General features: G+C 33.2%; 1 protein-coding gene across 2 annotated transcripts; it reads right to left on the bottom strand.

The window, feature by feature from the left end:
* Positions 1-4,496: 4,496 nt before the first annotated feature.
* LOC139906380 (zinc finger MYM-type protein 1-like) lies at positions 4,497-6,574 on the bottom strand. Of its 2 annotated transcripts, none has more exons than XM_071891154.1 (2): positions 5,028-6,574; positions 4,497-4,967 (listed from the first exon to the last, which is right to left on the bottom strand). In XM_071891154.1, exons 1-2 carry the CDS (start codon positions 6,150-6,152, stop codon positions 4,920-4,922), a joined length of 1,173 nt encoding a protein of 390 aa, XP_071747255.1. In that variant the 5' UTR covers positions 6,153-6,574; the 3' UTR covers positions 4,497-4,919. The 2 variants fall into 2 exon arrangements, with proteins under 2 accessions (XP_071747255.1, XP_071747254.1); XM_071891153.1 differs by having other exon boundaries at positions 4,497-4,971; positions 5,028-6,569.
* Between the last annotated feature and the right edge of the window lie 9,038 nt (positions 6,575-15,612).

Here is a 15,612-nt window from a genome sequence, read left to right as displayed (position 1 = left end):
ATGTTTTTGTTATGTATATAATTATACTTAATTGCTTTTATTCAAAACCCATTTAGTTATTAGTGCATCATTTATGCATTTAATTCCTTGACCTTAATATGATAACATGTATCCAAAAGGGTGAAGTACCATCTGATTTGAGAGTTTTAGCAGACTGAACAGCACCATCTAGTTTTCAAATTTAGAATTGTTACAAAATAACAAAGTTGGTTCAAAGGGGCACTTGCACTAAGCAGTCCCTTTGCAGCTTCCTATGTCTGACCACTGAATACAAGTTTGAATTATTTATCGTTTGCCTTAATTTGGAGGACTTCTAAATAAATAATTTCACAAATGTACTAGAGTATAGACATTTTTTATCTAGTTTGATTTTTTTGTCCTATTTCTCTTATAAATCAGTCTATTATCAACTGTTCCCTTTAAATGTAAGTAGGGCACAACTTGTATAAACAAGACCATGTGCAAATTTTAGCGTCTCTTTGCAACAAATTTATTTAATTTTTTTTCAATTTCCTCTTTGTTGGGGGACTTTTGGATCTTCTATTAATTCTTAGAAAATAAATTTTAAATATTACTTTGCTAAGGCTGTTAAAAAATTAACAATTTTTGATGATTTAGAGTGAAAAAAATAACTAAATATTTGCATGAAATTGCAAACATAACGACCCAGTCATCAATATTATACAATAAAACATAAACATGTATTCAATGTTTAAAAATGAAAATAAAAATGTGTTAATTTACAAAGAGCCCTCACTCATTTATGGTTTTATTTTAGGAAAACTAATCATTCAATATTACAAAATAAAATATTTTGTTTCCATAATGAATAACAAGGGGCTCCTCCAGGGGAATGGTCATTCGGGAATAACTTACCATGTGTCAGAAAATAAAATCTTATCCTGTTCAGGCTATTAAGTATTTTAAGAGTCCATATATTTTTGTAAATGGAATTTATGGATATTTAATGGAAGAGTTTACCAACTAGGACAATACCATATTGTCATCATTCTGATACTTGATACATGTGTAATAATTAAATGTATTTTATTAAACAATATCACACGTAGATAGGTGCAGAAATCCGTGATAGAATCAATAATATACAATAAAAATAAATAGAATGTGTGTCCCTATGTGTTGGCAAAATATTTTTCTTCCTATTATACATTTATATGAGGTCAACATTGTTGATGTCAGTCATTTAGGGAGCCTAATTAAAACCTTTTTTCATTAAAATCAATGTTCATGAGTTTTAAATCATGCAATATATATATTATTGTGAAAAATTTCAATTTTACCGAATGACAAAAAATGGCATACTTGTAAATTTGATGAAAATGACGTCTTTGTCAAAACATATGGCTTGCTACATAAATCCTTCTAAAACGGTGATATTAGAGGGTTTTTATAATACGTGGGAACTGTTTGATGTTGACCATATTAGGAGCCTACATAATCAAGTTTTATAGGCATAAAAACCCTTTTTTTTAAATGAAGATTAAGGTTAATGGTGAACTATTGCAACATATTTGGATGTTAAAATGGGATGAACGAATAAAAGGACTTAAGATGTACCTTCTATCAAAATTATATCCTTCTAATTTGTTATTAATTTGTTTCTAAATTAAAGATTTTCTATATTTGAACTTAAGAGCTAGATGTTTCACTCCAGATTGTCCAGAGAGTTATTATAATAGTACTGGCCCAAACAAAGGTCATGGGGGTCGTGGTGTCCGATGGCAAGAAGATGCCCCCCTTCTTTTTTAAGGCTAGGGAGAAAATCTGCCAGGAGGCCAACTACAAGGTGCTGAGATTCACCATACTGCCATGGGTCAAGACCACCTACCCAGAGGACAACTATGAGTGGGTCAGAGATGGTGTACCCACTCACACATCGGCCAAATGCCATAAGTTCTGCGCCGACAACATGGCTGATTTTTGGCCAAGGACAGTCCGGACTAGTCCCACTTTTAGGTACTTAATGAAGGTAAAATTGATCCTTTGTGACTTCATCGTGGGTGTTTTTCCTTTTTATTATTATTCAACTCTGTAGTAAAATAAATTAAATAACTAAGTCATAAGAAAATATGTTTGTACTATACGTTATGTATTATAAAAATTAAAAATACTATTTTTTTCAAGATATGTGCAGTAATCTTAATAACCTCATAAACCATCAACATGTTTAGAAAAAATTTAGAGAACCGACTGTTAAGGATCCATAGGACCGATCCTAAGACTGAACTGGACCAATTAAGAACCCACACAACACAATATATATATCAAAACGTTTTTATGTTACGTCCGCAATGCTGATGTATATAGCCCATTAAGCAAGCTTAAACAACCAAGCTTCCAAAGAATTAAGCATCATATATTTTTATCACATGATTCTACTTTTCCTATCCTAATAAACTCAAAATCAAATTCATTGTGAAAAATGGCTTTTTGATTAGGTTTTCCATACGTATTAATTTGATTAAATTCAAATATCTCTGCTTATCCTTGGCATCAAGTAGTATTCAATGTAGGTGATCAGTCAAATGTTAATTTCAAGCATCTTAGAAACCAAAAGAATCAATTTTTATAACCATAAAAATATTTTGCATTAGGATAAAGAAACTATTACAAAAGTATTATCTATACCACCAACATGTATTTAAAATATGTACTTTCTTATTGAGTCTAAAGGGTAGTTTTGTGACAACTTTATTTTTCTCCAAATATTAATACAATTTCTTACTTTATTATGGGTATTATAATTTATTTCTTTTTGGAGCTATATATATAGAAAAATTATGGAGCATCTTTTATGTTCCCAATTATTGATTACTGTGTACATTTATTAATTTCTATGAAATGTTTCACAGCGCGCATTTTTAAAGCACTGGAAATTTGTGTATGAAATATATATTTTAGGTAAGGTTAAAAAAAAAAAAATTAAGAAAACAAATAATTAAGCGCTCGGTAGAATTTATTCGATTGAATTCCATGTGTAAAGGTTCGCGTCCCGGCTGTGCCTTGAGAAAGAAATATAAATCATGTATAATGACTTCAAAGAAAACTCCTAGCTCAGACGGCCTTAATCTAATACTATAATGTTTACTTTTACTTAATCAGTGCAACTCCATCTGATCAATGTAAGGAACATTTTTATAAAATATTTGAAAAATAATAATATTTTCTTTTAACTCGGAACAAGTTTATATATTTTATTTTATTATTTGGATAATCATCCACAAAAAAATCAAGTAAGGAAATAGGTATAAAATGTAATTCCACGACACTAAAATACACTGTCCATTACATTTGGAATAATTCTATTAAAACCAACCAATATTAAAGTCTTAAAAAAACCTCTGAATACATATTTTCTTTATTGCATCTCTTTTCATAAATAAATGACCGTATGTTTGTATTTCTAACGTCAATTTTCATCCTATTTTTACTCAGAGAACATGCCAAAATATATACTTTTCCAGCCTCATAGTTAAGTATTTTTAGCGTAACTAGAGAAGCCTTAATAGTTTTTTGTACTTCTGGACATTTTCACTACAGATACACTATACTCTCAGTAGAAGCCTTGCAGAAACTACGCATTGTTTGGGGTCAAAGTACCATAGATCCTTTTAAAATGTAAGAAAGGACTCTATACCTACGACATGTTTTGGCAGAGTTTGAATATGTGCTCTATAATGATTCAACGATCATTTTGACAGTATGGCTTTTAATTCCCCTTATACTGAGTGGTCCATTAAAATCTAAACATTTTGTATTTTGAACTTCAACAACATATAATTTATTAATTAACAATAGAATCTCAAAAAATTTAGTGGTTCAATAGAAGTGTCTCTGAGCTCTCTTTATCATTAATATAACCGCCCTCAGCAGCAATGATAGCTTCCAGCCGGTGAAAGGTTTGGCACCACCTGCAGAAACAGTCTGTAGGGGTGCAAAAGTGTCAAAAAGGAATATGAAGGAACTCAAAATAATCTTGCAACCGAGGAGATGGAGTTCTTTCATTCCTGGTATCAAAAATGGCGTCCCTACCCCCACAAGCCTCTTTTTACCAACTTTGATCATAACTCGCTGTACCGTCTGGTGTGAAACCCTGAAATTTCTGTATGGGCCCTCATGGACAGTGCCGTATGTCAGGAAGATTTTTCGGTCCGCTTTACAAGGGTGAACAGTTGATTTTCAGTGGTGAACGTGGGATATTTAAACAGGGCAAATGCTACAGCATAGATTAAATCTTGCAAGAATATCGTCCAATGGACTGTCTGACCATTATTTTCTTCAGGCAAACATTGGGAAAAATAAAATGAAAAGGAAAAACTCTAGACGGAAAGTCAATGCCGACCTATTCATAAAGGAAGGAGTATAATGGAGTATAAAATGCACGGTGCAAGAATGAGAGAAAATTTTTGAACTATACAATTAAGTCAAACAATTTAAACCTCCTTAAATATTTTTAAAATAATAACGGATGAAGATAATGAACGAGATTATAATATACCATGAAACGGTTACATCGACAGAAAATAAATTATGTTCACAAGTCTTGATGTTCTTAACTCGCATGTATACGTGGTGATGTGTTTGAAAAAATGAAGAAAAAAATGCATGTGTTCTTTATCATGATTAGAAGAAGAAGTTTTTCCTCTCTTTCCTTGACGCAAAGGTGTCAATCAAACTGTCCATGTCTTCATGGAGCACCTTGTCCACCATCACCCTGTCCATGTTCAAGAGGGTGAGGGAGGAGAGCCTCTCCTGGTCCATGGTGGTCCTCATGTGGTTCTTGAGCCTTCTGAGACAGGAGAATGACCGCTCCGCCTCACAGCTGCTGATGGGCATTGAGGCCAGGATAACGATCACCTTGTATAGCTCCGGCATCAGGCGGAACACTCCCGAGCTTATTAACTCTGCAGCAATTTGTGACGAAACCATGTCTTCTGTGTCAATATCTGCCTAGAGAAACATAAATTTTAAACATATAATGCAAAATGAAACATTATAATATTAACCTTGAATTGCTGGAAGATTGCATGGTCTGACTGGAGCTGCTCGAGTTCAAGTCTGTAGTGCTTGGCGACACGCTCAATGACACAGGTCTCCACTTCACTGTCATTGACGATTGCAATGAGATCCATTGTGATGTTTGTATCGTCGGTGGCAAATCTGCTCTCAAGCTCTAATACAATCTTATTGATTGCAACATCGAAATGTGTTTCACGGAAGTAGGATTCAGTTGTTCCTTTCCACTTTATTCTCCTTGGAATCTTCGCCTCCTTGAATTCCAAATCAATTGAGTCCTCCTGGTCAAATACTGATTTCATCTCAGACGACTTCAACTCAGCAAGTTTCCAGATTGATTCAAAGATTTTCTCATTCTTAAGATCTTCAAGAGTCCTAATCACTAGGTTGACGTGTTTCCGGGCCTTTGTTAGGTCAACCTTTCTGCCTTGAAGTTCATCTGACAAGCTAGATGTGTGTCTGAGGAGTGTCTTCAACAGTTCAATGCCGAAAACAAATTCGTGACTAAAGATGCTGTTGAGCAGAGAAGTTGCTGTTGAACTCGACAATGTATCTTTATCTTTTCTCATTATTATGAGGGTCTTCATGATTCTGACCATCCCTAGAGATACAGCGTGTACAGCATCGTAGCGGAGACTCCAGCGGGTAGCAGACTGGTTCTTCAGGGTCATCACCTTGGCATGCTCCTCATCTTTACTTGTTATCTTCACCGACTTGTAGATTGCTGACCTCTTTGGTGACCCTTCAATGAAGTTGTATAAAATTTGTACTGTCCCCATTGTATTTCTCAACAGGGTTATATCTGAGAGAAGATCCTTGACTACAAGATTGAGGACATGGGCGTAGCAGTGGATGTAGACACACAGTGGGGCTGCTTCCTTCCACCTGGCGGCAAGACCCTTCTTGATGCCGGATATGTTGGAGGCACTGTCCGCGGCCAGGGAGACAGTGCATGCGGGGTTAAGGCCGAGATCCTTGACAGCCTCGTGAAGCTTCTCAAACAAATATTTGCCGTCAGTCTGGGTAACTTTTACAAACTTGAGGAAGCTCTCTTTCTTGATGCCTTCACTCGTCAGATATCCCAGTGACAGACTGAACTGCTCTGTGTTTGACATATCTGATGTCTCATCAACAATCACAGAGAACCAGTAGTCATCATCGCCGGCACAAGTCTTGACATCTTAAATTATATTTTCCGTCACTTTGGATGCTATAATCTCTATCAGCTCATTTTGGATGTCAGATGAAGTCCATTTGGCAAAGCCTGCCCCAGCTGAACCAAATTTTTTGACTTCGGCCTCCAGTTTATCTTTGAGAATATGATTGTCGTGTGAACGCAGGGACAAAAGCTCCAAGAAGTTTCCTCGATTGTTTTCATTAGATTCTGTCAACTTTTCTCTTGTTTCAGAATCGCCCCTAAAAGCCAATCCTTGCATTGCGAGGAACCCAACAGTTTGGAAAAGATACCTCAAATAAGCTCGCCACTTCACGACTTCCTCAGCATGTTGAGACTGAACATGGCAATTTTCACTTGATACTTGCAGCTGGGGTCATTCTTATGGAGTTTAACTTTGTGATCATTAAAGTTTTCCTTCTGTATTTCCTTCTGACAGATAGAACAAATCACCAACTCTCTGTTAAAATGCGTTTTCCGCTTCCCGTGATACATTTCTGATAATTAATAAATTACTGCAACAATCCACTCTAAAAAGTACATAACTATTATTTATGTCCCTTTTAAGCAGTAATAATTTAATTTATCTTGTATTCAATGAAACAAATTCTCACACTCTTAAATATTTCAAGAGTACTCCATACGAAAAATGTTATGTGCGTCTTTTTTTTTTTTTTGCCTGTAAAGTACTTCACATTGGCAACCAGTAACGTTAAACGTAATATCTAACTCAAATATTCACTCAATGTGAAGTACTTTAAATCCATACAAAAATGTTGTGTGTGTCTTTGTTTTTATTTTTGGCAGTAAAGTACTCTTGAAATAATTGCAGTAATTTATTAATTATCAGAAATGTATCACGGGAAGCAGAAAACACGTTTTATATTCAAAGGTTCAATCATTTATATTTATAAAATGACAGGCAATATTTGAAAGAGATATTACGGTAAATTACAGGATTTGAATTCAAATTTATGCGATGAATTGAGATACCCGAGAGTGTTAACTGTAGTTTAAAACCTCCGTTTTATCTATTTGACTTAATTTGGCCCCAATATTGTCTTAGAGATATAATTTATTAATTTACTAATTTTATAAATGTGCCGGTGAATTTTGGCTACTTTAAGTACAATTTGTGGTGCCTCCAAAGGATTAATCAGAATCATTTTTCCATTTAAATGAACTATAATTTGTTGGAAAATGTATTCCATGTTCAATTTTGAGAAAAAGTATATAGCTTACTTTTGGGTGGACGGGCTACAAATATGTAATTTTATTATAATGACTCAGTACTATTATGAGTTGGTCATAAGTTACATATATATAATAGATTTTAATAATTAATTATGACTTAATTCATCTATATTTACATACCTATATGATTGAGTAAGGTTTGTTTTTTTTGGTCCACTGAAGCGGACAAAGCGCAATACTGACGTACGGCCCTGCTCATGGACTTGAAAGGATTGGCTTGGGTTCTTTTACTTAACTCCTCTAGGTGAAATTGGTTTTTTATGGAGCCCTTCTTTCTCTCCAACGCTTTGGAATTGGTAACCGTTTGGATGGTGATCCTGGATACGCCCAACTACTTGGAGTACGCGAATGTTAATTCACCGATCACGTTAAAGGGACATTTTCTCGACTTGTTGACATGTTAAAGTGCAAAAATTTGTTTTGTTTTGTAACTCATTGTTTATGAGGAATATATGAATAAATGTTAATCACTCAACCTTCATTTATTATTGAAGTAGTAAGTATTCAGAATTACAATGGACCATCCTGTATTTGCAACCTTATGCAAGACCACAAATCAGGTCAACGTGGCTTTTAATGTAATACAAGGATTATATTTACACGCGGTATATGAAACAGTTTTTACATATTGGAATGAGAAAATTGTCAAAAAGGAATATAAAGGAACTCAAAATATTCTTACAACCGAGGAGATGGGGTTCTTTCATACTAGGTATCAAAAATGGCGTCCCCAACCTCACAAGCCTCTATTTACCAACTTTGTTCATAATTCCCTCGACCGTTGGGTGTGAAACACTCAAATTTCTTGTATGGGCCCTCATGGACTTGAGATGATTGGCTTGGCTTTATATATTATAAAACTTCTTTGATGGGAAATCTATGATTACACAAAATAAATGCCAAAGTAGGATCTTCATAAAATATTTTAACTTCATGTGTTGTAAATAAAAAAAAAAATTTTTTATGATTGTGGATTTTTATAAATTTAACATTTTGTATCATACTGTTTTTTGCACAAGACGATACCTTTTCCTAAGTAAAATATAAATAATCTAATACAGTATTTTTTTTACATAACCCCCTTTTATAATGACATAAAAGATTCATGCTAGATTCAATGTAGTTTTTTTAAAATAAGTATACCTAATTGGTACGTCTCATTATGGCCTTGAACGAAAACTAAATTAAGCTTTTAAAGATATCTAGGAGGAAGAAAGTTATTATAAAGGCAATTTTGTCAAATATTTATTTGATTTAAAACTTAGTTGTTCATAATTAGTATGCCCTAAATATCCTCATAATATCCTACCCAAATAACCTAAAAATAATTTTAAATGTACTTGTATCCTATTGGAAAATAAGTTTGAATATCTTTGGAATTTTTTTGTAATATTGTTTTTTGAATAACTGGATTGTTTCGGTTCAAAAGCAAAATAGTATTCTATGATTTAGAACATGTAACTTCCGTCTATTTTTTGCACAGTTTAAACATATTTAAGGTGATTTAATGAGTTTACACATAGTTACAAATGATCTTTTGTTAGCTTATCTTTTTCACTAATTAATGAAAACGTTTTGAAGGCAGCTCCGAATCTCACAGTGTCCATTGACGAAATTTAATCCATAGTAAAAGTTGTTAAAAGGTGTATGAGATTTTTTGTACTCCGACATATCAATATTGTTTTTATAATTATTCTATCATTCTTTAAGAGAGAACATCTAATTTTATCCCTGAGCGTCTGCTCAAGAAATGTTATACTTCTAACTCCTTGTTGATCTCAGAGTAAAACTGTTGATTAATAATTCCTTCAGAGTCCCGTGTTGATTGGAAGTGGGATTTGAGTTAATTTCCTTCGTCTCATAACTGCTTACAGATAATCAAATAAAATGTTATACCAGCTAAGCTACTTTTTTTCCGAAACATTCGTAAAACTATCAAAGTTATCTTTTGTATTTTATTACGCGGTATTGTTGTTTTTTGTTTCTCTTTGAATCGTTTTTCAGTAAGAGGTGTTAATAAAAATTTGGATTTTTTTTTGTATAAAATAACTACTATTCATGAAACAAGGTAGCCTATGTACAAAACGCTCAGAAGAAATTATTATCTTCAACTTAAAGTACGTAAGTTTGCGCCCTGGTCATTCCTAGAAAAGGAAATATGCTGATGTATATAGACTTGAAGACAATTCTTACGTCAGATGAATTCAATATTATAGTATAAGCTTTGCTTTTAAATAATGAATCTAATTAAAGGACCATAAAAAAACTATTTCTCTAAGAACGTAACATCTTTTATGGTTTTGAATGATTAGTTAATAATATACTGATAATTATCCAAAGGTCTTAAAAATGCTGGTTTTTTTAAAACAAATATATTCTTAATTATGTACTTGATTTGAACTAGCTATAACATTTGAGTATTCATACATAGCACAAAATCCCGTGACATAAATTTTACCACTCTGGCATTGTTTTATGTAGAGTTATTAAATTTAAAAAATGTAGTAAATTTCAAAGTAAGAAAATAAATTGAAAACAATTATTTTGTGTAATATAAACTGATGATAATAACTCATTTTCATAAATCGTACTAAGAAAAAAAAAATTGCAATTAGTTTAGTTTTATAAAATATTATGTGAAATCATTTTTCGGCATTATTTATTTTCAACGGTAACTGTTTCTCACTACTCCAATGTATGATAGTGAAAATTTTTTCGTTTTTTTTCAAGAAAACGTTAGAATATTGTCTCCAGGATGAATCTACGCCTACTCTGAAAGTACTTTTACATTTCGATGGTATTGCCGTAATCTGTATAATAGGTAAGACTAGATTATAACTTATTATTCTTTGTTTAAATATAACAATATATACTTTAACTATAAATTGTTTATTATTTCCTAACAGGATTTCATAAAACCAAAAAAAATATTTTCCTGGAATTCACTCAAGGACATTTGACCAGGAAAGTACAAATCTTAGTAGGTATAAGCTTAAAAGAATTAGTGAAAATTTACAATAATGAATACCCATTCTTGTTTATTTAAGCTGAACAACTTGAACATAAGGACTATTTGATGTACAAAATAACCACTAGGGGGCCTTTATTCAATCATAACCTGACATGCTCTTAACATTTTATCACCAGGAAATAGTCTAATATCTGTGAAAAAAGTCAAATTACACAGTGGAACCATTTAGCCAATGGGGTCAGTGTGACTGTAGTGGAAATCATATTGTGCTATCATTTAACCTGAACATAAATTTGATTTCACAAAAAGTAAAGGATAATTAATAACATAATGTATAATTGGATCTTGTTCTAAAAAGAAAATACCCGTAAGAACTGAGCATGGACCCTCAGCCCACTTTATGCGAGCCTTTGTCGTTTACCTTACTTTTGTCAACACCAAAGGTCGCTCGATTAGATACTTCTAAGGATAAAAAACAGACATAAAGGACAATTAAAATTATTATAAGCCTGAGATTTGCATTTCGGGTATATAGTGATATTTTTAACTTAGGCTAGGATGCATTGATTTTTTGTGTACTTTTGAAAGATGCCCAGAATGATAATGTTTTTGAGAATGCCGGGTATACGAGCTGTGCTCAAGAAGTATGATGACTTTTGTATTTATAGGGGAACATATTTATTTACTCATCAGTACTTATGTTTCCCCCCTTCTAAGTAATCCCCCTCAGGTACAATAATACCCTTGTGCCACCGCTTTTCCAATCCTCAAAGTACATACTTCTCATAAGAAAGTTTCAGTATAACATTATGCTCTTCCAGGGAAACAGTCTTTATTTCCTCAATCATTGCAAATCTCTTTCCTTTCCTAGATTTCTTCAGTTTTGGGAAGAAGATAAAGTCACATGGAGGCAAATCCAATGAGTAAGGTGGTTTTGGTATTGTTTTTGGCCAAAAATCTCTCACAAGCAAAGATGTCTGAGTAGAAACATTATTATACCATAAATTATTTTTTCAAAATTCCGGACGTTTTTTTAGTATTGTTTCTCGTAAGTGGTACATAATAAGGTAAGAATTCCTGATACACTACGCCACGGTAGTCGAAAAAAAATAACAAAAAACAGTGATGAAAACATTGACATTTGATCGAAGATGATGACGTACATCTTCGTCATCATCTTGGAAGAGTGTGCACCATTTGAAAACTTTCACCGGATGCCAATGTGTACATTTCATGTGTTTAGGAAGGCTTAATTTCCTTTTTTATACAATATTTGATTCAAACTCTTTGATCAATTCTTATTTTTCAATAGCAAAAAATTGTCAAAACCACACAATACTTCTTCCTGTTATGCCTCTCACAGACTAACTAAACATATTACATAGCTGAAACAGTAAATATATATTCTTACATATATTGTTTCAAATAGAAAAAAACTTGGCATTGAGTGAAAGTAATTTTTGGTAAGCAAAGAAAAGCTAAAGTCCTTTTTTATGTTATTCCCATTTTGGCATTCAAGTACAAACCAATCATTCATCATTTCCTTTAATCCGAATGAAAACTGGGCTTTACACTATTTAAATTAGAGTTCAACCATGCTGACGTCACATACAAATGCGCTATTTTAAATACAGCCTAAAAATATACTGATTCTATGTAGAGAAAATCAGAAAAGAAATGATATAATTTAATACTGACTCTATCGAAAAAACCTTGAAGAATAAATATTGTTTGTATGATTATAAAAACTATTGAAGAGCTAACCCATGTTAATGACTTCGAGGAAAGAATATCTCGACAAATGCATTGTTGAAAATATGTACTACAATCGTTAATGACACACAGATTCAACCTTTAGTGCATAATGTGTTAATGACGTATGTATTTGCTATATATGTGTGCCGTCAACACAAAATCTATCTAAAATTACATTTGTATTCTTTAGCTAATAATTCTTACCTATTTCAAACAATAAATTGATGTTTTGACGACACTTAAATTACACTTCAAATATAAAAAAATTCATCGTTATAGCTAAAAATTAAAAATGGACAGATATTATTTGAGAGGGATCATATCAAAGAAAACAAATTATGCCACAAAATCAAATAAAGGTTTTAAAATATATCTGTAATTCTTGTGAAGATGAACTCATAAAAGAAATTCATCTACTAATTAAACACGAGAGTTGAAACCAAAATAAACAAATTTTGTTTTTATCTCATGTCTCTAAGTGTAAAAATGAAGAAGTATCATCGAAAAGGATACCTGTGTGACGGTGACGTTAACAAAAAGGCTAAGAGACTGTTGGCATCTCTATTCGGACTGCCTAGAAAATCAAAAAGTCCTAGACAGCCTCATACAGCCAAGAAGAATTACAACTTAAGCAGCAATACCATCACTGACTTTTTGGTTGGCTATATATTTCCCTCCTACTAGTTCCCTGATCTCAACTCCCTGGACTGTTTAGGGTGTCTTAAAGAAGAATATAGAAAAAAAAATGTTTATTACTGATCTGTGATCTATAGAAAGCAATAGCATAGCATCATTTTTTCAAAAAGCAATAAAACAAACTTCTAAAAATAAAAAAGTTTTATTTTTGTACCATGATGACAGTACACATTTTATGGCATCAAGTTTAATTATCAAGCATTAGTACCCGAGGGGTTATTCGAGATTAAATCATTTTAAAAATTTCAAATTATGAAACTAATAAAATCTAAATGATTTATGTCAGTATGACTAATTCATTAAGGCAGTCAATTATTAATAATCACTGCATTGTATAAATTAAATCAATTTTAGTTGCCAAATTCTATTGTTATTAAAATCCCAGCCTCATCACTACAAATTTTAATTCTCCTTTTCAATCATCGTCAAACTAACAAAGCATAAAATCTAATTTTGAATTCGACTATAGAAAAAATGAAAAGGGAATTTATGAAGAAAATGTTAACAAAAGAAAGATGAGATAAATTTACAGAAGGGGGACCCAAAACTTGGAGTACCCTGACTAAATTACAAAAGACTTGGTTTTTATGGAGTTAAGAAATGACAGCTCAGAGCATAATTAGTGATATATTTAAATACTATATTCAGTTATATTTTTTATTCACTATGCCCACCTTCATACACAATAATAGTCTCGGAACACCGATGAATAGATTGACAGCCCTTGACGATTAAGCCTATATTCAGTGCGTACCATACTGTGATAATGGCAGCCCAGAGAGAATTCAAAATTGGATGAGAGCTACGGCAAACATTTTTATCCAAGATGACGGAATCTGCATAGTCCAGGGGGTTGAAGTCAGGAATTGCGCCACATACAGGGTGTACACGATAAATTGGAACTACTTTAAACTTCATCCAGATCCATAATGTGGGTATTCGGGGTTAAATCATAACAATATAAAAGGTTGAGTGAATAATAAACGAAACTTCTACCACAATTATTTTGACAACAAACAATAGTCATCATGGAACAAGCAAGGAGAGACGCCATCCTCGAATTGGCTCGCGTGGGACACAAGTCCTCTAATATCTACAAGCTTCTTAACTACCCCAAGACCACGGTACCGGATCTTCAATGCCTAAGAAGTTGAGGTGAAGGTATGCCGCAAGGCCCACAACACGAGAAGTGACCGAAACCGCACTCCCCGCTTCCTTGAAAGCCTCCAGGAGTCCATCAAGGCTTCGCCGGGACTTCCTTGTCCAGGTTGGCCAAGAACCGTGGAGTGAATAAGCAGCTGGTCTCCAAGGCTGTGAATGAGGACCTCAGGTACAGGTCATACCGAATGGCCAAACAACACATCCTCACGGCATTCATGAAGGTCACCAGGCTCACCAACGGTAAGCGTCTCCTCAATGACCTGAAGAGCCCCGGAGGAAGAATCATATTTTTCTCCGATGAGAAGAACTGGACTGTCAACAAAAGCTACAACGTCCAGAATGACAGGTGGCTTGCCAAGGAGAGAGAAGAGGTCACTGCGGTCTTCACCACAAAGTTCCTGGGCTCCATTACGAAGGACTGGAATGCTGTCGATTCCACGGAAGTCATCAGGGCATGCAAATCCTTTAGGGGCAGGAGGAAGAAGATGGTGGCTGCTGAGGCAGGACATGTTGAATAAATTTATTGCTTAATATCATGTCTAACTTGTTCATAATAACAAATACACTCCAAATTCCATGTTTATCAAGCAGTTTGAATTTTAAGATAGTTCCAATTTATCGTGGACACCCTGTAGAGACAGGCGTGAAGTCAGGCATATTGTTGCCGGCAAAGTTTTGGTTCTTTTTGGCTATAAACACTCTTCAACACAAATCACATTTTTTATGAATTTTTTATGTTGTGAGTAGTCTGGATGGAGATACCAATGGTTTCTGAAGCCCTCTCGATACTGAGACCGGTGCAGAGGAGATCGCAGACAAGTGGACTTTTTTGTTGTTGCTCTAATAATTTTAAACATTGAGACATGTGAAAACAACCAAACTTGTTTATTTTTGTTTCGGCTGTCGATTAGTTACATTATTAAACCTTGTAATTAAAGATAACAAGTAGATATCCATAATTGAATGATATGATAAATTTTTGGTTCCCACTCTCTATATTCAAATATTTCGATTTTTGATCGTTCGAATTCGAGTTTAGTGGAGTTTTTGAAATAAATTTTTGGAAGGGGAGTTCGAATAATTCACAGAAAATTGTCAACTTTAGTTAAGTCCAGTTGTATCATTCGTTTAATAATCGAATGTATCACCGCTCTTAACATCATATTTTATAGCAGTAAAACAGTCAAATAATGGTGTTTTGACATTCAAATGAAGGACATGTTAATTACTTTAGATCAATTGTCCACAAAAAAAAAACCTTCATACCCAATTACTATTGGTAAAAATGCATTAATAAATATTTAGTATCCAGCTTAATTTCACAATATATGGTCTGTAATTGAGTTTGCAGTGATAAACTGTTTTGAAATAAAATAAAATTAATTACCCATCCTTATAATTTATGAATTGTATTTCTAAATATAAAATTGATGTACTCAATGAGAAAGAAGCGGGAAATGATAATACAAAATCAACTAGAAAACTATTGCAAACTCATAAATCAATTTGATACTTTGAATAAAATACTTGATAATTCTAAATAAATAGTTTTTTTTTATTATTT

Source organism: Lepeophtheirus salmonis, chromosome 9 (genome assembly GCF_016086655.4).
Source record: "Lepeophtheirus salmonis chromosome 9, UVic_Lsal_1.4, whole genome shotgun sequence".
Taxonomy (NCBI): Eukaryota; Metazoa; Arthropoda; class Copepoda; order Siphonostomatoida; family Caligidae; genus Lepeophtheirus; species Lepeophtheirus salmonis.
This window is presented reverse-complemented; position numbering and strand designations above follow the sequence as displayed.

Coding starts and splice junctions, on each gene's coding strand:
- LOC139906380 (XM_071891153.1), bottom strand. CDS start 6,152: ATGTCAAACACAGAGCAGTTCAGTCTGTCACTGGGATATCTGACGAGT. Junction 4,972..5,027: donor CAATCTTCCAGCAATTCAAG/GTTAATATTATA, acceptor ATGTTTCTCTAG/GCAGATATTGACACAGAAGA.